Raw genomic sequence first — 24,535 nt, 5'->3', positions numbered from 1 at the left:
TTCAATATGTATTGTACGTGAGTGTAACACGGTGACTACCCTATTAACGATTTTGTTACTGTCGTTCCATGGTACTTTCAATGTTAACTTGGATTGTGTCAGACAACGCGGCAGCAATAGCATTTATTGCATCCTGGTCTAGTGCTATATTTGCAGGTTGACACTCCATTATAGGAGTTTGTGGTTAACAAACATTTTTGATCTTTCGTTTCCATTGCAATTTCTGGGAAAGATAGGTCTCTCTTTCTTGATTTATTTTTCAATATTGGTGTACTGGTCATCAGTAATGTTATTTTTGTAGCGCAGTGTACCTCAAAAAATTATGCTAGGGTGGTGGCGGCTCGTGAATTTCGAGCAAAATCTTCGGCAAAATTTAGTACATCATGTATATCATAATTATCAAGTCAACTGATTTGAAACTTTTTCTACAGATAAGCTAAGACATGTAACAGCAAAGTCATATTGTACATTTTCTCACATCCTCAATGCAGCAAAATCCACGAAAATTGGTTTAAAACATATATTTATTTGGTCGGTCTTGGTCGGTCATAAAATCTAACTGACCGTCATATTTACCGGAAGAAGATTTTTGAATGTATGTTGTCATTTTGTTCTGTAAATGCGGCGGACGCTGTCAAATATATATGTTTTACAGATCCACTGAACACATTAAAAGTACATTGTATGCAATTGGCTTGCTAATAGATCCAGGAAATATTACATTGTTAAAGACCTTTACTATTTCGTGTTATTCTGACAAATGTCTGAACAATGATTTATAAGATTATTTCTTTCCTCTTATAGGAAATGGATTATTCAGATCACTATTTCTGTTATGCAGAATACGCATTTGCAAGAATATTGATTCTTCATTTTTTAGTAAAACATGAACTTATTTTAAAAGCTCCGTATTGGCCTTTTACTAGCAAGTTCCCGTATAAAAGTCATAAATGGGCTCATATACGATCTCGTTCATTTTCCTTTCAAATTTCCCGCATTTTACCCCCACCCGCAAATTACTGATATATGTATACGGAATTCAGTACACTTCCGTATATCCATGTATGTTTTGCAGTGCACACCAGTGACATAAATATTACAGTATACCCTAAGTTTACATCTGATTATTTTTAATACAATAACAAATAAACTATGTTGATACTATTATATAAAGTGTTTTAACTGTTTCTTATATGTGCCATTCGCTCTTTATGAGATAAACAAATACATGTATAAGTTTTTGTTTTTTTCAAAGTTAAGATCGAATGGCACATGCAAGAAACAGTTTAAACCCGTCAAGTATAAAAACCTACCTATTTTATTTATTGTTTTAAACATAATCCTATATATAATCGTTCAACCGTTAAGACATGATTTGTACCTCTTATTGTGTATATAACACGCACACTTGTACAGATATTTAAGACTTCCTGCTTGTGATTTTTTTTCCAACGATTGAGGTTATATTGAATGTTCCGCTGGGATTTGTTGGGATAAAATATACCTATTCCTTTATCTGAAACAATGAAGTGGAGTTTAAATTTGGTACGTACATACATTTAAAACAATAATTTTAACTTTTTATACATATGTACGTTTAAATTATTATTTTGGTTTGAATTCAACCTACTATTTTTCTGCGTAAATGAGATATTTTCAAATAAAACATTACAGTTGTTTGTAGGTTTTTGTAGAGACCGAACTATGACAAGTTAGTATTGTTTTCTCCAAAAAATCTCAAATAATTTAGCTTATTTCAAGTCAATTCCTTCTTCTTTTTTTTCTTCAAAATTTTGGACCACTTTTGTTTTCTAATCTAACGTACATAATGTATTTTTCTTTAATAATAAAGTAATGTTCGTTCGTTTAATGCAACATATTAGTAAATGAGTTGTTTTCAAAGTGGCATTTTCGGATGAAATACAAAAAGAGAACATTTAATGGTGATCAATTTGAAATGAAATTTTGTAAAGTTATATCAAGCATATACTCGGTGAAAATGTTCATTGCATATTTAGAATTTGGTATCGCCTGAATTATTTGTAATATGTTCAATAAAATGGTAGGCTACTCATCGAAAAAAGTGATCCCTCGGAAGCATTAAAAAAACAAAATTGCATGCAATTGCAGACTTTGTTTATTTAATTCTGCACATGCGGGATAATGTAAAAGTGCAACATCCCTCAAACACCTTAGTACCGGCGAGCGGTACTCAATTCCCAACAATAAACTTGCAGTGATATGTAACATATCAAATCTTAATCAAATACTTAAATTTGTATAATAACAACTATTCGGAAACATTGAAGTCGATTCATCACAAATATCAAACAGCGGTAGAGTGATAAGACCCAAAGAAATAAGTGATCTCAGATGATTCTGCTGGTTACAATAAAACGAAATATTTGTCTATACTATTATTTTTATAAACACTGTGTAATAGACAACTGTGTCATTATTGATCCATTACGTAATCAAGTACCGAAGATGACCGAATTATGATTATTACAGGTAACGAGTCTGAAACTCAGCGAACATATCGATTGTGCCTTTAAAGGTTATAAATTTGACTTCTGTAAAAATAATCAAGTTGAAATTCATATTGTATATATATTGTATACTGCTGATACAAATAGATGTTTGTTGGATTTTACGTCACACCAACACGTCAGGTTGCGACTTTCAAGCTTTGCTTGTGAAGACGTCAATTGCCCCTCCTTGCGTTATTTAAAACTACCTGAAGTATCTCCCTCAAATGAAATAATATTAAGCAATGGCTAAATTCACAGTGAGAAACAAGTAGATGGCTAGTAGTATAGTTACAAACTTGCCTTAGCATGCAAAGCTATATACTACAGATGAGCATTATATACACCTAACATCTATCGTAAGTGCATACTATACTTTAATCAATCGGGTAAATACTAATTAATTGAAACAAAAAGGAATAATAATACAGATTAATAACATCTGTCATATGTTGCGGTTCATTATATGTCACAAAGGGAACCGCAAACATATGTCAGATAATTTGTTCTTGGCATATTCTACCACATTCCATAATATCTTTTATTTATATTTTTACCTTAATAAAACAATTTTCATAGAAATGTATGTCATTACACCCGTAACTATTGTCTTACAACATCGTGCATGAAACATAACGGCGATATTACACCTTCGTAAGCATGTCATTGTATAGCACGCGAGTCATCTGGCACCCCCATGCAAGATGGAATTCGGCATGAGTTAAATAACGGACACACCAGTCTGAAATGTAAGCACATCACACGTAGTATATTCTTTAATTTTTTTTTAAAAAGACATTTAAAAAAATCATATTTCGTCTTGAATTAGCAGATGAATCGGGACATTTCTTTATGTCCAAAATGAACTTAATATATACAAACATTTAGTCAATGCTTATTGTCATATAATACCACTAGCTAACTTAATTTCATCAATTAGCGCATGGTTTGGAACTTTTCCTTTCTTCTTACTAACCCATTATACGCAGTACACTTCAATGAGCACTTCAAAACTTTATTGATATATAACAGTACAGTTTTTTCATTGATTCATATAGGAAAAAAACTCAACTGTTATAAATCGGTCGAGTTTTTTTCGCACCTTGTATATATCCATGCAGGTTTTTTTTCATAGAGGCTCCAATGGGGCAGTGATTTCGACCATTCCCATTAGCAAAAAAAAAATACATAACGAAAAAATGAAATCAATAAAATAAAATAAATATATAAAACAATGAAAACTATAAACAAAGAAAATTATTGAAATGAAATTTACTCTCATTTAATCAAAAGGTTCATCCGCTGAATGAATTATTCATTTCCACCGAAAAAAGCCCTAAAATCTTGAATCAATCTTGGTAACAGTCTTGGTAACAATCAGTCTCTAATATTGGATGTCTTTTGTATATTTTTTGCAGCAGCGAAAACAACTTGAAAAAACTGCCTTATCATAAATAACTGTAATGTAGCTAACGATTTATTTATTTATTCAATTGTTTCTATTACAAAAAAGAAAACATTATGTCATTGCGATAAAATAGTTATAGTATATAAAACTCGTTAGTTACGGGGGTATTACACTGGCTGAGGCGACATCTCGGGATGTTTCTGCAAAACAATTGTCTCGGCCTTACGGTCTCGCCATTTTTTAGCAGAAACACCCCTTGATGTCGCCCCAGCCAGACTGAGTGTTATATCCTCGTAACTAACTCGTTTCATGTACTATAACTATAACGAATATACATTTTAACAGTCGGATAAATAAACTTAATACAAAGAATTTTGAACCGTAAAATACAACGGCAAAGAATACAATTCATTTCTTTCAAAATATTTAGGTGTTTGGCTTTATTTGGTTTTTGCAGTATTCATTGCTCTGTGTCGGTCTATGTCGGCCTCTGTAGTATTTAGTATGAACAAATACATTGTTTCGCAGCTGCAAAAAGACCTCTCGCATGTTTCTTTTAAAAGAACAAAACTTGTTTTTGGGGAGACTATGCCTCCCCAATGTTAATACCATCCGTCAAATCTTACTGCCGCGGTAATCAGGTCAAAAAATAGTACCTTGATTTTTTCTAAGCTGACTCATCACTCATCACAGACATTTACAATATGAAAATATTTTCATTCTTTTATTTCATATCTGCAATTTGTAAAGATAATAATTCTCTGAAAAATTTTTGATTTTGTTTGTTATTTTTTTCAAAATCACTACTCCATGACGTCATACTGCCGCGGTAATCAGGTTTAGGCATACGTACGTTGGTAATAAATAGTTCTGGTATGAAAACCCTTTTATATAATATCTTTATCAATATTTTTTAAACAAAAAAGCATAAATGAAAAATTTATAGGTAAATGCTTTAATTAGGTGGCAAATATTCTTTATTACTTTTGAATAACAATTTTCCAATTACTACGCAGCGACCAAACTGTTTTATGACGGGTCATTAACTAGAATGTTGCAACGCCGTAGTCTCAATATCATGCATGTTTCTTTTTGTTGTTATAAACCATTAATAGTCCTTAATATTTTTTAAAGACAAATAATGGTAAACTGTCGCTTACATCAGAGACATGGATCATCTTACTGATAACTAAGGAAAACTTACTTATTAGTACACCTTAGGAGGCTGTACGCGGAAAACGCTCATAAACCGCTATATCATATAGCTGTTAGTAAATATTTTGCATACATTTAACTAAAAATTCACTAATGGTGATGAACATATAGTTTTGAAAACATTATATTCTTAAACCATGTATCGCCGAGAAAAAAACTATTTAACTACAAAATCCGTAAGGACCCTCCGACAAAATTTCACCACAAGATTACATTTAATATTAGCAAAATAAAAAAGCAATACTTATATTTTCATCTTACATAATTCATTAATCAAACTTTTAACATAAAAGTATCTTTTAAAAATATGTCTGGCAATTGACAGATCCCTACTCTGATCTTTTATTTGTAAAGGAATAAATTTAAACATGTGCTCTTTTGTTTAGGAATATTTTGTATTGAATGTCTTAATATATCCACTAATCTCATAATTAGAATTAGACAGGTCAGGGATTTATACAACCAGTTGTTTAGTTATCTACGCTCATTTCAATCCCAATAGAAACATTCAAATATTTGGGGTATAAAACATGACCAAAGTACCTAGTAGTCGTTTACCGCGGTGGTGATCCCATTAAACTGATTATGGATTCGAATAGAAATCACAAATAGAAACATGTGTTTCGGTACAACAAAAATCGGAAGTAAAAGTGAACAGTTAAATGACAGAAATATGTGGTCAAATATGTTTTAACAAGGAAATAATTATTTCAGAGAAAGACGCAAAGATCAGTCTTCAATCAAATGAATGACCCCGTATTGTGTAATTAGAAAGTTTATTCAATTCTAATCATAATTTGATAGTCCATGTGTAATAAAATTTTCAATACAGATTGTGAGATACATAAAAATATTAAAGAATAAGAAGCTTTAAAAAACAAGACAAAAAACGCATATATATACGAATGACTTACAGTCGAGCATCGGAAATTCATCAACATACATTTGTATCTTACGACATTTTAATTTGAAAACGATATTTGCGCGCGCTGAAGTGATTAATGTTTATTTGAATAAATCAAATAAAAAGAACTTAAATGCTTGTGTTCTAAAAATAATTTGCGGCATGAACCGAATTTCGTTTTCATTTTACAACACTTGAAAAATTACTACAGAAAATATGTTGTTGTTTTTTTTTTTTTTTTTTTTTTTTTTTTTTTTTTCAACAAGAGTGTGTGTTTTAAGTTCATTTATTCTCGGCGCCGGAATAACCATATGTCCGAGATTATAGCATCGGGGAAGTCTTTTTGAAGCAGAATCTTCCTGGTAGCCCATTCTTCGTTCGTTAGTGGTAAAGGAGACGTCAGTACTGTCAAGGCATCAACTTCCTGACTGACGACAACAAAAACGGCGTTCATTAGCGCCAAACCTCCAGAGTAAGTTACGACAGGTCAACCAATCACCTCTGGTACTTGAGATGACTTGACCTTGACCTGCCGTGTGGCTTCTCCGCGACGTGCATATCCCTGGAGGGATTTGGAGAAGTTTCAACAAAAACCTCCAAAACACGCTATTTATAACACCATTCATAGCACTGACGCTTCGATGTTCTCATCTATTTGCGGGAAATGGTCGACAAGGAAAACCCTACGTAATAACCGCACACCTTGTTAACAACAGATTTTCCGCAGTATATATTTCAAGCTAGCGAGGTTTAAAATCTATCGATTAACTACCATAAGTTGGTTGAGTGTTGGCGGTAAAAAAGAAGATATAACTTCCTGATCAATTTTCACTTAGGTTGATTCAATTTTGAATAAGCTTTGCAGATATGTATTTTTTCAAGAAATATTTAGCTTTAATATTATCCGAAACCGTCAAAGTCAGCGACGAGTAATGAAATGGGAATAATTTTCTGAAACGTGATTTTATTCGAGATTTGCTTCGGGAGAAGACAACTTTCTGTCCGTAGAGAATGAATATTAATACTCATCACAAGACAGTGTCTTATTGATCTCAATTATGGTACATGTAAATATGTATAATTTTTATGTTCAATTAAAATGTTGCTTAACTTGCAGTTGTTATTATCATTCAATGATATTAAAATGACATAAAGTATTTATGATGAACAGTCCTAGAATATTTTGATAAGGAACCGTCAGTTGTAAAATGGTATTATGATATTATAATGAACAGTCGTCATACCTGCTGGTATGTCATTTATGAATGGTTTTTAGGTTTTTCAAAATTTGCATGATTAACAATCCGAATGTAGACCTCAATGAAAATTATTAACAAAATGAATAGTCAACCATATTAACCATATATATGAATGGTTGAACGATAAATGGCGCAATGTGCATATCTTTTTATTTAACAGCACATTTAAGCAAAAAGAAAAGAAACTATAAGTCTGAAACATTCTGTCATAGCCTCCCCATCAGTACATTCAGTGCTTTGATTTTATCATGGCGTGACATGTCGTAGATAATTATTTAGTATACAATACCCCGATTCGTGTACTGAGCTGTAAGTTTATTTAAATTCTCTTAACTATCGTTACTAGATGTCGTTACAGATTTTGGCGATGCAAATCGAGGGGTGAAAGCGAAAAGGTTCTAAGTGAATTTTCCAAAATTTTACAGGAGAAGCAAAAAACTGTCTCAAGTGTTTGTAAAATAGCAAAATTCCACAACACTTTGATTTTACACATAAAAATGTTTAGGAAACATGTCATTGATGATAAAAATTCTAGGGAAAACTTGACAAACAAGATATTTAATCAAATGTAACTTAGAATTGTTTCGCACTTAAAAATTCTTATATTTTGAATTTTATGTTCAAAGCGAAAAGGTTCCAAGTGACATTTTCAAATTGATAGAACAAAAGCATGATTTTTTTTCTTATTTAATTAAAGATAGAGCAACATTTTGTCATTTCTAATTATTCAGTAAGAGATGAAGTATAAATTGCCAGATAGGACTGTTTCGCATTTACTTTTTTTTATTTCATATTTCAGATGTAAGACATACTCTCACTCCTTTTTTAAGTTCATGAAATTTTTAAGTTTAACTGTGTTTAAATTAGAAACATAAATAAAGGTCATTGATATTGGTACAAATCTTTTAAAGAACATGATGGACATTAATTACACCTGTTTAAAAAACAAAAACCAATTAATTTGATAATAATTTTTAGCTGAACTATACAAAGTATATGGAGAGCTGTCCTACTAGCCCCGGGGTCCATGTCCACATTTCAGATTAAAGTTTTGGTGCAGTAAAATACTTAAGGTATCAGCTTCAAACTTCAAATATATGTTCCTACGGCCTTCTTTGTCACTTCATAGGCATCAAAACTCCAAACCGGTGTTAAATAGCTGATAAACACCACTGAGACCGATATTATTTCTTAATCAGTGTGACATGGTACATAACTCTAGCGTTACTACTTCTAGAATTTTTCCCCTTAAACTTTGAATATATGTTAACAAATGTTTTTTTACTATAACCTCTTGTCATATGGATAAAAGTCATAAAACGCAAGTTCCTGTATTCCCATAATTATCCTCATTTATTTTTTTTAATTCATTTGTAAATTGATTTTTTAGTATTATCTTTGTTGTATATAATAAATGGTATCTACTCATAGACTTCAGATAAATAATATTATTGTTCTTTGTCATTACTCACATCATGCATGACATGGTTCATAATTCTAGTTTCTTTTTTTCAAGAATTATTTCCACTTTGAACTTAAAATTTTACTTTAGAAACATTTTTTTTTTTTACCATTTTTGTTTTTCAAGGGATTGACTTCAGATTTCAATTTGCTTGAGTGGTACTCAATTCTCAACACTTAATAGTGCTGGCATTAATGATCCCGATGGACCAGAAAAATATAACAACACTGAAGTGTTTTTTTTTCGCACCTTGTATATATCAATGCAGTTTTTTTCATAGAGGCTTCAATGGGGCAGTGATTACGACCATTCCCAGTAGCAAAAACAAAACCAAAAAAAAAAAAAAAAAAAAACCCAATGAAAACTATAAACAAGTCACCCATAGCTCCACCTACATTTACATTTTTTCAATATCTGAGAGGCACACATAGCTCCACTTTCATTCACCTTACTTAATATTTCAGTGTCACACATAGCACGTCAAGCTATATTTACACAACTCAGTTTCTTGGACTCACACATAGTTCATTTGCAATGTCCAATATATCAAAGTCACAATATCTTGTAATTTTCTACCTTATCATACCCAGATTTCTGATTATCATAAAAAAAAACCTTTTAACCATTCTATATATCTCACTATTACCTGTAGTCTCACTTTTAAGAACATCACCTGATATCGTATGATCATCTTAAGTTGCCGTCTCACTTACTCCTGGCAGAGCCCAGGACCACACCGTAAGTTACTGGGATGATCCTGGACAATCCGGGGTGAAATATTTGTTGCTGTCTCACATACACCGGCAGCACCATGGTTATTCCAAACTAACACCCAGGATGCGCCCCGGACCATCCAAGCAGAGCCCAGGTGAAGCTACGGTTCATGCCGGTGCTTACCCGGTTTTTCCTGGATGATGCCGGTAGAGCCCCGGTTGACCCAGACAGAGCCCCAGTTGATCCAGGTAGAGCCCAGGACGATCTTGGCAGAGCCCCGGTTGAACCTTAGTGGATTGAAAATGCGCAAAATTGATGAGTGATACATAATTTTCATTAATATAATTCTAAGTGATATTTTCTCCTATTTAATAAGTAATTCATGATGATTTACTGAATAATCCTTATGCAAGACTGGACAGAAGGGAAATGGGGAAGGGTTTTATTACAAACAACTGCAATCAATGCAAATTGTTGTAATTCTTTTGAAATGAACCAGACTTTGCCGGGGCTCTACAGGAATCAACCGAAGCTCCATCGTCATACTCCGGGGCTCTGTCGTCTTTCACAGGGGCTCTGCCGGCATTCACCGGGGCTCTGCCAGCATTCACCGGAGCTCTGTCGGCATTCACCAGGGCTCTACTGTAGCTCTACTGGCCATATCATACCCTGGATCATACCCAGTTTGTGTCAGCAGAGCTACAGTGCTTCCCTGGTGTAACCCGGTCATTCCCGGAAAGGCTAAGGATGAAGCCGGCAAAGCTATACCTTTCCGGATCAACCCGGTCATATTAAATATTTTATACCATCAGAGGTCAAATTCCGAATGTTGCCGGATCATCCGGACATTGCAGGCAGAGTAACGTATGTACCCCCGTTGTTTCCCCGATCATCCCCGGAAGTCTAGCAGGGCTCTGCCGGGTTGTGAGCTAGACCACAGCTTAAAGCTTCTTCAATTACCTATGCCCCTGGATTTATTACAACCAGTACTTTCAGTAACATTATCAGTTTTCTTACCTTCATCTAAAGCCCTACCTTAAATATCATCACTTAATTTCTCACAGTCACTTAAAACCATTTAAGATAGTGCGTGTTCATTACTGGTCTGGTACACTTACAACTGTTTCCCTTTTAAAAAATCAATAATTTCATGTGTGAGTTAACTGCGAAACAGTTCTAAGTACTTAAGTTTTCTTCGTAAATCAAGGCATTTACTCTCAAACTAATGAATTTTTTATGTGATATTATGTAACCATATACAATAAAAGGTTTAGCTTTTTTTTAGCTCCAAAGTTGTTTTGATCTTAATTATTTTAATGCAGTTTGACTTGTTCTTATTTAATCTTGTACATTTTATATTTAATGAAAGCTGCAAATGGCAGTTAGAAACTTTTTCGTTTTTTTTTAAAAAAAGGTTTATTTCACTTAGAACCTTTGGACAATTTTTCATTTCACCCTGTTATAAGTAAACTTAAGCTCACATATTTTGGCATAAGATGTATATGGGTGTTTATGTTACAAATATATAAAAAGTGAATTTTGTGAAATAAAAAATTGAGTTAGAACCTTTCCGCTTTCACCCCTAGAAATAGTGAAATATGTTACATTATTTGCTAATTTAATATGAAAAGATTTTTTTGAGAGTTATCATGGGAAAGTGTTAATGATTTTGCGTAGAGTCAAAGTATTGGTGACGTTTATTAAGGAAAGTCTGTTTGTTTGTTTGTTTGATTGGGATCTACGGCACACCAACACAGTATAAGTCATATGGCGACGTGCCAGCTTTACTGGTAGAGGAAGACCCAAGTTGCCCTTCCGTGCATTATAGACACGAACGGGTAAATGAGTAGAAACACCGACGTTCCGTAAGCTAGCTGGATAGCTTCCTCACAAGAAAAAAACAAAGTCATCGTCAGGATTCGAACCCACAGCGGTGAGGTGCAAGTGGGCTGAAGTCAACGACCTTAATCACTCGGCCGCGGACGTCCCATAAGGAAGGTCTAGTAGTATCATATTGTCTTAAAATGATAAAGAAGTGAGAAACTGTTTCAAGAATAAATTAGAGAGAAATAGAATCCTTTAAGAAAATTCAAAACGGCTAAATTAAAAATGTTGAAGGCTCGGTTTGATTGAGCCTGTTCATGGATTAGCATCGGCTTAAGCAGTATTCAACATTTAAACATGTAATGCTTAAATTTTGAATTAAGAATCATCCGCAGATGTGAATAAAGTAGAGAGAAATAAAGAATCCCTAAAGACAGTCCAAGACAACAAAAATGTAATAGTTGAAGGCTCGGTTTGATTGAGCCTATTCATGGAGAGAATGGAAAGTGCAAATTACCGTCCACGCCCCTAGCTCCGGCTTAAGCAGAATTCAACATTTTACATGAACTGGTAAAATTGAGAATTATGAAACATCCATACGGCGGTCATCATTGAACCTCCAATGTGACACATGAGTGTCATTCCAGGAAAAGCGGCGTGTGATCCCTAAGTAAAAGAATGCGTGTTCCTTAAGCGAGAAATGTATGGGCGGAACTAAATAAAGTGGAACTGAGGTTACGAATAAACCTACAAATGCATAGAGATGAACGGATGTTAGTTTTAGAAAAGAGGTCTTAAGCAAGTCAGCCAAATTAAAAACTTTTTCGAACGAAGTCCGTCTGTTAAATCTAGCTTCCTGTAAAATTTACAGGAAAAGACTGAATATAAGAAGAATTTGCATTGGTCATTTTAAAATTACAAACAGAAGTCGGCTAATCTCATTGGTCATTTTAAAATACAATGTAAGTCTGTTCTAACTATTCTAAAATAAAAGAAAATGATATTTCTAACCATTATAAAATAACATTTTATGGATAGCTGGACAGCTCTATGATAAAATGTAAGGAATAGTTTTTTCCACTATGAAATAAAATGTAGATGGTAGTTCTAAAATAAAATGTACAGGAACGAGGATAATTGTTTGGTATTTTTTTGTTTAATTTTTAAATGATTACAAAATTTATAAAGTCAAACAATTAAAAGGGACACATAAAAAATCAAGATAAATATGCTTTAATTTAATTTCAATATGAACAAAATTGGTATTTTCTTAATGGCTACAAGAAATTATTATCATGTCATTGTTAAGTCAGAATTGCTAACACTTTGCATGTTAAACAGACTTACTTCGGCCGAGTATCCTTTAAAAGATACTTCTTGTTCAAAGTAGAAACACTAAACACATTGCAATTAATGATCCTTCATGCATATGATTTATTTTTCTTGTATGAGTCCATTATGCTCTCATTTTAATAAAAATGTCACAGGATAAAACTGCCGTGCCTTCCCCCTTGTCAAGTTTTGATTTGGGTCCTGTTGGGCACCTTGCCCGGATGCTGTTTCTTGTGGGAGTTTCGTTCATTGAACGCCTCCCCTCCTTGATAATCATGTTTATCATATGTACATCGCCCAACGTTTGGTTGGTTTATATAATATATTTGACGTATCTACACATTTAGAGTTGATGAAATCAATAATTTATTAATTAATGCCTTAATTTATTCAATATTGTATCTTACATATTATCCTTGATCAGAATTGTTAGTTAGTGGAATAAGTATCCCTAGATACACGTTTTTACGAACGCCTAATAGTGTCATGTAAAATATAAAATTAGAATTACAAAGGCGTTATAAAGCGAATAATTGCATTATAACGCGAATCAAAAGGAGTAATTACGCAAATCAATAGGCGTAATAACGTGACAAAAGGCATAACGGCTCAAATAAAAGTGAAGTAACGCGTATAAAGGCGTTATAACTCGAATTGAAAGGCATAATTACGCGAATAAAAATGCAGAATAACGCGAATAAAGGCGTGGTAATGTAAACAGGTGTTATAACGCAAATCTAAAGGCGAAATAATGTAAATAAAGGTGTTATAACACGAGCCAAATGCGTAATAACGCCTTGTAATAAATAAACGTAATAGCGCAAATAAAAAATTGTAGTAACGAGAATAAATTAGAGGTTAATACTTGGTTGCTGCTAGCCATTATGCGATAATGGCTCGAAGATGTGCATAATGGCCTGAGAACCTCAGGTCCGAAGGCGTTAAAGAACAATATTGATCTGAATTTGTTGATTAAGATATAGACTCGCACTGTAGGGTGAACGTTTCTGTATCTTTTGCTCGACCGTTTTTCGTGTAACGTGCGTATATCATGCAACGTGCGTTTAATGAAACACTTTCTCAAGCGTGCATTTAACGTTTATCGTTTTCCGTTTGAGAGCTGCGTTTGATATCGTTAAGCGTGCGTCTGCGTCCGTTTATCCTTTGGTCCAGAACTATTAAATAGCGTGTGTCTGGGTCTGTTATTAGTTTAGAATATATAGTCTAAGCGAAATGATGGTAAACTTTATATGATAATAATATTTGACAGTTCTTTTTTTTCAAGTATTTTTTTTTCTATTTATAACATTAATTTAGTTTTGTTAACTCTAACATTCAATCTAGTTTGTGACCCTATGATGAAGTATCACGAACACCGGACATCAACGCGCGTTATTCACACCGGAGTTTAGAAATTTAATTACATCTGTATTATATTTTACAGACGCCAAGGATTTAATTACTCTTCAATTTCAAAGTTGTTGTTACTTAAACATTCTGTGAAAAGTAGCAGACAGGGTGTAAGAATTTTTTTTGCAAACCTATCAACAAATGGGGAACGTAAATGTACTTAAAAGGTACAGTATGACTTTTTTCGTTTGTTTTTAAAAGTTATAGGCAACTTCAGTACAGTACAGTACAATCTTCTCGTTGTTTAGTACATTTTGCTTGAGAACATTACAAAATATTATGTCAATTAGTGCATTATACACAGATAAAAGACTCCATAATATCCCCTCGACATTGTTTTCAGAGACACCTTTCTTATTTGTGAATGATTGTGCAACTCTTGAGAAATAGGTTCTGAGCAACATTATTTATTAAACTGTCATTTTTATAATTCTAAAAGAAATCAGTACATTCCAAACTTAGTTGAAACTTCCTACTTTATTCAAAATATTCTATCATGTTACTGTAAAAGTAACATACTCTAATGAAGTTGTTTAAATTTGTACGCATAATAATTTCAGGGTATGTCCTAAGATGTATATAATTGCTATTTTGTCATTTATGATATCTCACTGCGTGTGTATAGATATGAACATGTCATATTTTTTTTGTTTTTTGTTTGAAAAAATAGTCGGTACCTGTTCTAATAATAGTTCCAATCAGTATTTAAATTTAAAAAAAAAAAATAGAAAAAAAAAACAACAAAAAAATAATTAACCTGTCTGACAATTAAGTGAAAATCTAGCATGAGTTGTCAGTACTTGCATTTATGACCTACTTTCGTTGTTTTTTTTTTCTTCCTCTAAGCAGTGAAGAAGTACTTTTGTAAAAATCACAATTACCGACTAGAAAATTCAATCAAAATTGATTGTAAACACGGCGTTATTGTGCGAATGCATGTTTTCACGGGCTCTTTTGTTTAAGATTTACTACTTAGAATGCAGCGTCGTACCTTTGTGCGAAAATTATGGGTTTTTTTTCTCTACTGTCGTTGTTTTTTCCCTAACATGATAAACTTGAGCAGTATCTTTGTTTTGTTTTTTGTTTCGTTTTTTGTTTTATAACCAGTGATGGTAATAATATAATTGCATGCAAGTGAGAATGTTTGTGTGGCAGGAGCATCTGAGTTCCCCCACAATCGGATGAATATTTATACATACCTATTCTATAATTATTGTATCATTTATGTTATAGACATGCTTTTTATACCGGACACTATTATAGCTGCATAATATTGTTCAACCTTATGTTTTATACTTTGATATACCTGCGTGAAATAAAGTTGTCTGTCTGTCTGTCTGTCTGTCTGTCTGTCTGTCTGTCTTATTTGTGAAGGGTTATTAACGGCCGGCTTTATTGTTATTGTAAATGTGTGAAATTCAAAGGACTAATTTAACTTTTTACGTAAAGATCAATTGTTATATCAATAAAAATAATAGAAAATATAAATGTTTGATATTTAACAATCAAGACTTTTTTAATTTACTAACTTTATTGTTATATATGAATATAACAGGCAAAATATTGCTGTTGAACGTTTTGAAACGTTTGGACGAAACTTTCACTTTGCGTGCGTTTCAAATCGTTTCGAGAAAGCGTATATCGTTTATCGTGTTCGTTTTGCGTGCGTTTGCGTATCTCGTTTGGTATAGCGTGCGTTCAACGTGCGTTCGTTTAGCGTGCAACGTGCATGCGTTTTTTCCCGAGCTTGCGTTTTGCGTGCAAACTGAAACGTTCACCCTATTGTATATAATAATACGTGACTGTATAATATAAATTTAAGATAATTATCATTCCATTTGTGCAGTAATAATGTTAATTATTTGTCATACACTTAAGAATACTCTTTGGTATTTGACAATATAAGGTAACTTGGTGACTTATAGGTCCATTAATACAGTTAATCTAAACCTTATCAACCTGGTTCTTCCATTATTTCTACTTGAATACTGTATAATAACCCTCAGGATATGTTACGTGCTTTTTTAATTTGTCTTTTGACGTCTTATCTGTGATATGCAAGCTTCATAAACGCTGAATCCCTTTATAAATTCCAGTTCATTTTGTTCCGCCTATTGCTTTCTCGTTTAGGGCACACGCATTCGTTTACTTGGTGACTATATGCCGCTTTTCGTGAAATGGCACTAATGTGTCACAATGAAGGTTCCATGATGACCACCGTATGGACACATCTGCAGATGTTCCTAAATTCAAAATTCCACTATTTCCGTATTTAAATGTTGAATTCTGCTGAAAGACATTTTCTACAGTTTTATGAAAATTTAATCCTTTCATAGAATTTTCTAAAAATGTTGTGTGATAAGTAAAACTTAATTGCGAATTCAAAAAGAAAAAGTAAAATATATGTTGACGTGTTGGATTTCTTGAAAAATGGCAGTTTCCATGATAACCGTAAATCTAAAAATTGTCAAAATAGCCAAACTGTGTTCTAACAAAAAGAAAATGTATAAGATAGCTTAAAACACACAACAAGCATTGTTTTATGCAAACCTTATCTAATGATTCTGTATGAAACAAATGATAATATGAACATATTTCCGTAAAAAATGAGTTTTCCATGTTCCTTAACCGAACAAAAAAAGAGAAAAATAAACATGAATTCTGTGAATAATTAAAGATATTGAAAAATTCTTTCATAGGATTTTCTAATTTTTTTTGTATGTTGTGTAACATTTAATGACGAATTCAAAAATAAAAAGAAAAATATATGTTGACGTGTTGGATTTTTTTTAAAATGGCAGTTTCCATGGTAACCGTATATCTCAAAATTGTCAAAATAGCCAAACTGTGTTATAAAAATGTATAAGACAGCTTACACACACGATAAACATAATTTTATACAAAACTTGCTTTATGTTAGGGTTCTGTATGAAACAAACGATAATTGGGACATATTTCTTTAAAAAAATTGAGTTTTTCATGCTTTTTAACTAAACAAAAAATGAGAAAAATTAACATGATTTCTGTAAAAAAAATAAAGCTATCAAGACATTTCTTTCATAGAATTTTCTACATTTTTGATAACTCAAGTAAAATTGTATGGTGGATTAAAAAATAGAAATAAAAATATATGTTGACGTGTTAGTTTTTGTTTTTTTTGGTAAACAGGCAGTTTCCATGGTTACCGCATATGCCAACTGTCAAAATTGCCACGCTTTCCAATTAAAATCAGTATTATACTAAATGTATTGTCATATATACAACAAAAACATGTTGTTATATAAAAAATCTTTTTCCTTGGATGTTATATTAAGTAAATGATACTGAATATGTTTTTTTAAAACAGTTATATAGGGCCATTTTAATTTTTCACTCGACTAACATACATGTACCCGAACAGTAGCAAGTATTTAAAAATTTACAAAGAAAAAATGAAATTCGGAACATTTCTTACATATTATTTTTTTTTTTTTATTCAACACTTTAAAAATATATTATTTTAAACTTCTTTGCCCAGTTGTCTGCCAGTAGTCAAGTGGCGACACACTTTTGTCACTAAACCACAAGTGGGTGGGGTAACGCGCGCCGAATCATCATCAATGCTGACGTACTAATGCTAGGAGAAATCCTTTATCTGATGTTGTCTAAACGACCTCTTATTCTTCTGAACCGATCTCCTCCTGAACATTTAGAAATATATATTTTGTATTATTTACTCGTTATTTGCTTATAGCCGAAATTTAAACATTACCGAGTACTATTCAATTTGACCTTCTTTTTGAAGAGTGATTATCCGTGATTATCTTTCTTGGAAGCGCATAACGATGCGCACAAAAAACTACCGAAAACGTCTTTAAGCCAGTGCTAGAGGGCATGGACGGCTACTTGTACTATCAAGTACCGTCCATGAACATGCTCAGACAAACCGAGTTTGCAGCATTTTCAAATTTGGCGTGTTAAATTATCTTAAGGGATTCTGCTTTTTTCTATTTCACTGAAGAAAGATGTTATTATTAATGTTATTTTGAGAAAAGGTTGAATCTTTTTCCAATATTTTATTATTAAATTCTGTTCGCATTTAAGATAAATTTTAAATCATAAGTCAATATTGTGAGGTTCAAATGTTCCATGTAAAAGACCCTGTTTAATTTTGGTAAATGCTTAAAAGATTGTGACAAAACCACACTTGTTTCAATTCAATTACTATTATACTATTATGTATTCATTTATTTATTAATTATTAATATGCATGGTTTAACTAAGCTTAGAAAAGAATATTTAATATTTGTTAATTTGCAATATATATATATAACATATATATATCATAATTATATATTTCAGATATTTCTTGTATGTTGTATATGGTTAAATGTTAGCAACAATCAGGTAAAAGGAGGTAACATAATTTAAATTAGTCTGTATAACAGATAGTAATGTGATATTTATCTTTGCTAATTTAAAACGTATACATAATTTAAGTAAAAAGAAAACACACATGAAGCAAATAAGGTGGTGGTAATGTAAATAAAATGAAATAGTGTTGTTTTCCCATTACAGAGATTGATGAGCAATGTAAAGTAGATTGTGCATGTTGTATAGATAGAAAATGTGGAAAAGGGCTGTGGTCTTCTACAGATTGTACTCTAGGCTGTATTGACGGTCATAGAGGTTTTCGGTGTTATGAACTATGTACACACAATTGTACAAAATGCTCTGTTGATGCAAATACGTGTACTGAGTGTTATGATGGCTATTACCCAGGCGCTGCCGGGGACTGCACATCAAGGTGTTTACCCGGATGTAAAACATGCAAATCAGGAATAACGTGTACATCATGCAAGGAAGGATATAATAACGCCGTTGGTCAAAATGATTGTAGTATTCGTAACTGTCCTGACAATTGTAATTGTTATAATGGTCAATGTGTGTCATGCCTAGACGGATATTATGATATCAGCAGATCATGTAATAGTTTATGTCCAAGTTACTGTGTCACATGTTCATCGAATACGGATTGTGGATCGTGTAGGGATGGCTATTATAATGGTTACCAGAACGACAACATTTACCACCCTTTTTTGAACGACTGTACTTCCAAGTGTCGAAATAATTGTGTACAATGTTCGTCCTATAAAAAGTGCTCGATTTGTAAAACTGGGCGATATGGATCAAACTGTGAGAACAGTTGTTCAGCCGGCTGTAGGTCAAACACTTGCAATATACTAACTGGAAACTGTGCATGTTTCCCTAATTTTGCTGGAGTGAGATGTGACAAATGCAATACCGGAAAATATGGAAAAATGTGCGAACAACAATGTCCTGCATGGTGTAAAGATAACGTATGTGAAAAAGATTCCGGAGATTGTACAGACGGATGTACTATAGACACGATTACTGGTGATAAGTGTGACGTCTGTTCAACCGGCTGGTATGGACACTACTGTAACATGTCTTGTTCTGTAGGATGTAAAAATCAGCAATGCGAGAAAAGTAATGGTGAATGTTCAAATGGATGTCTTGATAACTTTATAGGAGAACAATGCAATCAGTGCATTCATGGCAAATATGGTGATACATGCCAACGTAACTGTCCAAATAACTGTGACGAGAAGGGCTGCCTTAAAGATTCCGGTTATTGTATTAGCTGTCGTGTCAACTTTCATGGAGAGAAATGTGATAAATGTCGTCCAGGTTCTTTTGGCTCACTTTGCTCTGAGAGATGTCCGTCTAACTGTTTGAACCATGTATGTGACAGAGATTCGGGCACGTGTTCTGATGGTTGCATAAACAATTATTCGGGTGACAGATGTTGTATAAATAATAACAATTGTATCGCATGTTTGTCAGATACCAGGTGTAAACAATGTAAGTCTGGTTACTTCAATGGCCAATGTGACAAACAATGTCCTCAGAACTGTTTAAAGTCCTGTCATTTCGAAACCGGTCTTTGTGGCGGTTGTAAAAGTAACTTTTATGGTGAAAGTTGCAATTGTGCATGTGCCTCTACATGCAAGATTCAAACAACAGCGAATGGAAGTATATGTCAGCAAAGTAATGGAAAGTGTCTATATGGATGCATAGATGGTCTTCATGGTTCACAGTGTACTGAGAAATGTTCCGTTTATTGCAACGATATACTTTGTATCCAAGACGACGGCAAATGTACGAAAGGTTGCAAAACGAGAGTAAAAAATGACCACATTTGCCCTCTGGTAACAGGTAAGATAAATTAAAAACAGACAGCTCGATTTAGCACAATATATTCGTTATGTTTATGTTTGTTATACGTTAATGTCATATTATGTCTCCTCTGTGAATTTGTAATGATGATGATGATGTTGCTGTTTCCGCTGCTAATGATGATGAAAATAATGTTAATGATGATGATTTTAATGATAATAATAATTATAGTAACAACAGCAATTAATTGAGGTAATAGTACGACAAAAATTATAAACGTGTTATGTATAGATGAAAAGTATGCAATTTGTGAAAGCCAATTAAAATCATGACATATACATCATTTTTATGTCTTGATGAATTCATAGAGATGCACAATGTATAAACTTTTAAATATGTCTGATATATTACCCGTGTAGCACGCATCTATTTCTACGCTTAGATAATTGTGTTTTTTTTACCGATAATATTTTAGACTCAAGATCCTCAGAACAGTCAGTAAATATAGCTGCTATATCACTTGGAACAATTCTTGTTGTGTCAGTAGTTGTTAACATTATATTTGTGGTTACGTTGATTCTCTGGAAATATCGGAAAAGGTAAGGATTTTTTATTTATCCAACTGAATAAAAATCCAAGAAAGAACATAAATGTTGAAAAATACTGTACAAGATATGAAATATGTCAAAATTTTAAACAGTTTTTGCCTTTTTAGTTCCACTTTTCAAAAAGAGAAAAGTAAAACAAAGTGAAGCTATTATTGACCCTTTTGTTGGCTTTGCCGTCGGCGTCGGTATTGGCATTAGTAAACCTTTTGTCATGGTCCCTTTTCTCAGAAACTATAAAACCTATTCAATTCAAACTTGGTATACATGTTTATTGTCATTAAAATACACCATTTCAAAAGTCATTTCTATTTTTTTTCAAAGTTATGCACCATTTTCAACTTAGATTTTCAACCCAGATATTCCTTTTTGCAAAGGTCTTTTAATAACTTCCGACTTGTTATACGTGTGACAACATTGCAGAAGGGCATAAAATCCTATAATTGATTTCTGCAATGTTATGCCCTTTTTACTGTTTTCTTTTCCTAGGGTCCCTTTCTGAAAATCAATCACTTCAAACTTGTTAAGGTATTAGGACCCTAGTGGGCACTATCAGGAACTAAAGAATTGACATCATAGGTCAGATGTATACCTTAAAGTACACCTGTATGCAAAATTTAAACAAAGTTTACCGTACGGAAATCAAGTTATGGCCACTTTTCTGAACTCAAGCTAGGATGTTATGAGGGCCCTGTTTTAGAAATGAGGAACCTTTAAATAATCTGCAATAACATTCTAATGAAAAATGTTTTCCCATGAATTTTTGGTAAGAAACAAATACAGCTAACAATCCACATAAGCCAAATTATGGTTACTACTTAAAATTTATGAAATCTGTATAAAAATGTTACCCTACCCCACCCATTTTTACCACATGTCTGACCATTTTCTACTTAGGGAGGCTAATTAAAAAAATTCTTAAACTTTTCCCAAATGAGTTCCTGTTTTCAAAGTTTCCCTAAATTTTTTTAAAAAGTATATTTGTTGATCTTGTAAAATATGAAATACTTTTACCGTCTAGTTTTGATTATATTACACTTTGAAAATATCAGGTACCATATTTATTACTAGATTTAGCATAATTTGGCCAATAAATACCTATATAAATTAAAAATTCAAAATTAAACACTTTTTTCTTTCCATATGGGACATGAGAGATACATAAATAATGTTAAAAGGAAAAAAGAAAGCAAAAAAAGTTGACGTTTCTGGGGATTGAACCCAGGGCCCTCATTTTCAATGTAGTTAACAGTAATTCCAGCCTATTTGAATACTCTTGAAAGCGGAGGTAATGCATTAGGGTGCTAATACCTTAAACTTTTGACATTTTTAAATAAGAATGCATTTCTAAGTGACATATTACAATTTTTTTTCTTAGTTATACCCACCCCGTTTTGTCTTTACTTTGAATTCCTTGATTAACTTTTTGCTGAGTTACATTTCTCTTAAGCAATCAAAGATATTCAATTTAAATTAAGAGTGCTAATATCAATTTGAAATGCATTTGTAGGAGGGAGATAATCCTGAAAGCATTTTTTATACTTTTCACACAAAAAACGAAGTCAGCAAATGCAGCACATCATTATATTTTAGATTAGCTTTGCAGTACCAATCATTTAAAATTACTTTTATCCAATATATTGTGTTTGCAACATGAATATATTACAGTATAACAGTTTTAAAGTACTGTATATTTATCAAAAACAAGTCAAATTATCTAAAAGAAAGAAGTCCAACATTTTATTTACATTACAGGGTCAATGATACTCACAAGACGAAAGAACCTGCTTATGAAAACTCTGGTAGATATATATCTTATTTTAACAGAAAGTTAATTTTTTCCCTGATGAATTATATGTTCTCCATATCCTTTTTACACGGTCAGTTCTTAAATGAATTCCTTCCTAACAATATCATAATATGTTCTTATCACCGAGTTTTAAAAGGAAATAATATAGGTGAAATAATAACAAAATGTTTCAAATATTTTCAGGTATTGAACTGGAATGCGGAAATTTGGAGAATGCTGGCAGTGCCAGCAAGCATGGAATTGTACAAGGTATTTCCTGTTGTTTTTCTAGACTTTTAATTGACTTATTCAGATCCTTCTTTACATTTCATTTAAAATATATGTTATTACTGACAATTTCTTTCGTACTTATAATCACACAATAAGATATTATTTTTCTTCTTCTTACTAAACTCTAAAACAAAACAAAAATACTAAAACAGGTTTTTGTCTATTTGTACTTTTTTATGAGTTGCTTTATTCTTCAATCATTTTTTTTTTCTTTTTTTTTCTCCTTTTTACTGTTTGCTCTTTCATATGTTACATTGTTAAATACTTAACTCTTAACTATTATGTGAATATCAACTAACCGTTGTGTATGATGATGCCATGAACTGTGTTATTGTAAATTAATATAACTGGGAGAGGACATTCATAAGCTTTATAGCTTTTTGCCCAATCCAAAAATGTACTTTGTAAATATTGTTCACTTTTTCAATGTTTTGTTGAATAAATATGTTTAAACCTATCACATAATACGCATTGAATATCATTATGGGTTGAACGTGTTAATATGCGAGTTTAGGCATTTGACTCTTATTTCATTTAAATATATTTAAATGGAATGTAAATTCATGCTTTTTTGCATAACTGATTCTGATGTCCTCGTCAAATATCATTCATCTAGCCGTTGCATTATATTAAAGTTAAAATGTTTTACAAGTCTTTACATCATACTCGCAATATAAATGTACGGGAATTGTAAGTTGTCTTTATTAATGTTCTATTTGTTGTTTAAAAAAAATAGTAGCATGTATTCAAAGCGTAGCCTGTATATTTCAATCATATTTTACAATTCGTTATATAGTCATTAACTCGTAAAGTTGTGTGTAAGTATTTAAAAAATATCAGTATATTGAAAGGTTTATTTTTCAGCAACAAAGAGCGACACTGTGTTAAAGTCATCTGACTATGAGGATCTTGGAAGAGTTCAAGGTATTTGTGAATTAATTGGTCAGATCATCAAAGTTATTATTTATCAATATGTAAATTGTTTATATAAACATTTTGTCTACATTTTAGTTGGTTTCATGACTTTAAAATATTTTTCCTTTCCTTTCGTTTTTTTTTTACAGTATCTGAGCATGAATATGGAGAAATTCGTACAGACACTTGATATCATTGATGTACTTATAACAGTAAGCACACACGAAGATAAATGGTCATCAACAACAATGAACTGTATTAAAAGAGTCAGACAGACAACAGAGTAACAATTTAAATTATAAACAATGGACGACATTTTATCAAACACAGAATCATTCTTTATTGTATAGTGCTGAATATCTATTGTTCATACTTTCTTAAAAAGCATTTAAAACATTTGACTGCATGTTGATATTTTGATGTCCGCACTTTTGAAGGCATAACAGTTTCATATAACGGATGTCCATACTTACATAAATGTTATTCATTTTGTTAAGTTTTAAAAGTTTGTACAACTGTGCATGTGATTTTTGTGCCCCAACTTTAGTGGCGGGCATTTAGATTTACCCTTGTCCGTTCGTCAGTCCGTTCTCTTTTGTGTCGCATGTAACTCAAAACTTATTTGACCTAGAGTCATGAAACTTTACAGGAATGTTGATCAGCATGTGTAGTTGTGCACCTGGGTATTTTTGTCTGGAT

The 24,535-nt window shown here is 32.3% G+C and overlaps 1 protein-coding gene across 1 annotated transcript; it reads left to right on the top strand.

Moving 5' to 3' along the window:
• The first annotated feature begins 1,442 nt into the window (after positions 1-1,442).
• LOC132717481 (multiple epidermal growth factor-like domains protein 10) lies at positions 1,443-24,528 on the top strand. Its single transcript, XM_060700964.1, has 8 exons — positions 1,443-1,545; positions 18,398-18,452; positions 18,614-20,275; positions 20,712-20,835; positions 22,597-22,643; positions 22,835-22,900; positions 23,786-23,845; positions 23,986-24,528. The coding sequence occupies exons 1-8, from the start codon at positions 1,525-1,527 to the stop codon at positions 24,024-24,026; spliced, it is 2,076 nt and encodes a 691-aa protein (XP_060556947.1). The 5' UTR covers positions 1,443-1,524; the 3' UTR covers positions 24,027-24,528.
• The last annotated feature ends 7 nt before the right edge of the window (positions 24,529-24,535 follow it).

Source organism: Ruditapes philippinarum, unplaced genomic scaffold, assembly GCF_026571515.1.
Source record: "Ruditapes philippinarum isolate M1 unplaced genomic scaffold, ASM2657151v2 ctg7978_1_1_1_1, whole genome shotgun sequence".
In the NCBI taxonomy this organism is placed as follows: Eukaryota; Metazoa; Mollusca; class Bivalvia; order Venerida; family Veneridae; genus Ruditapes; species Ruditapes philippinarum.
This window is presented reverse-complemented; position numbering and strand designations above follow the sequence as displayed.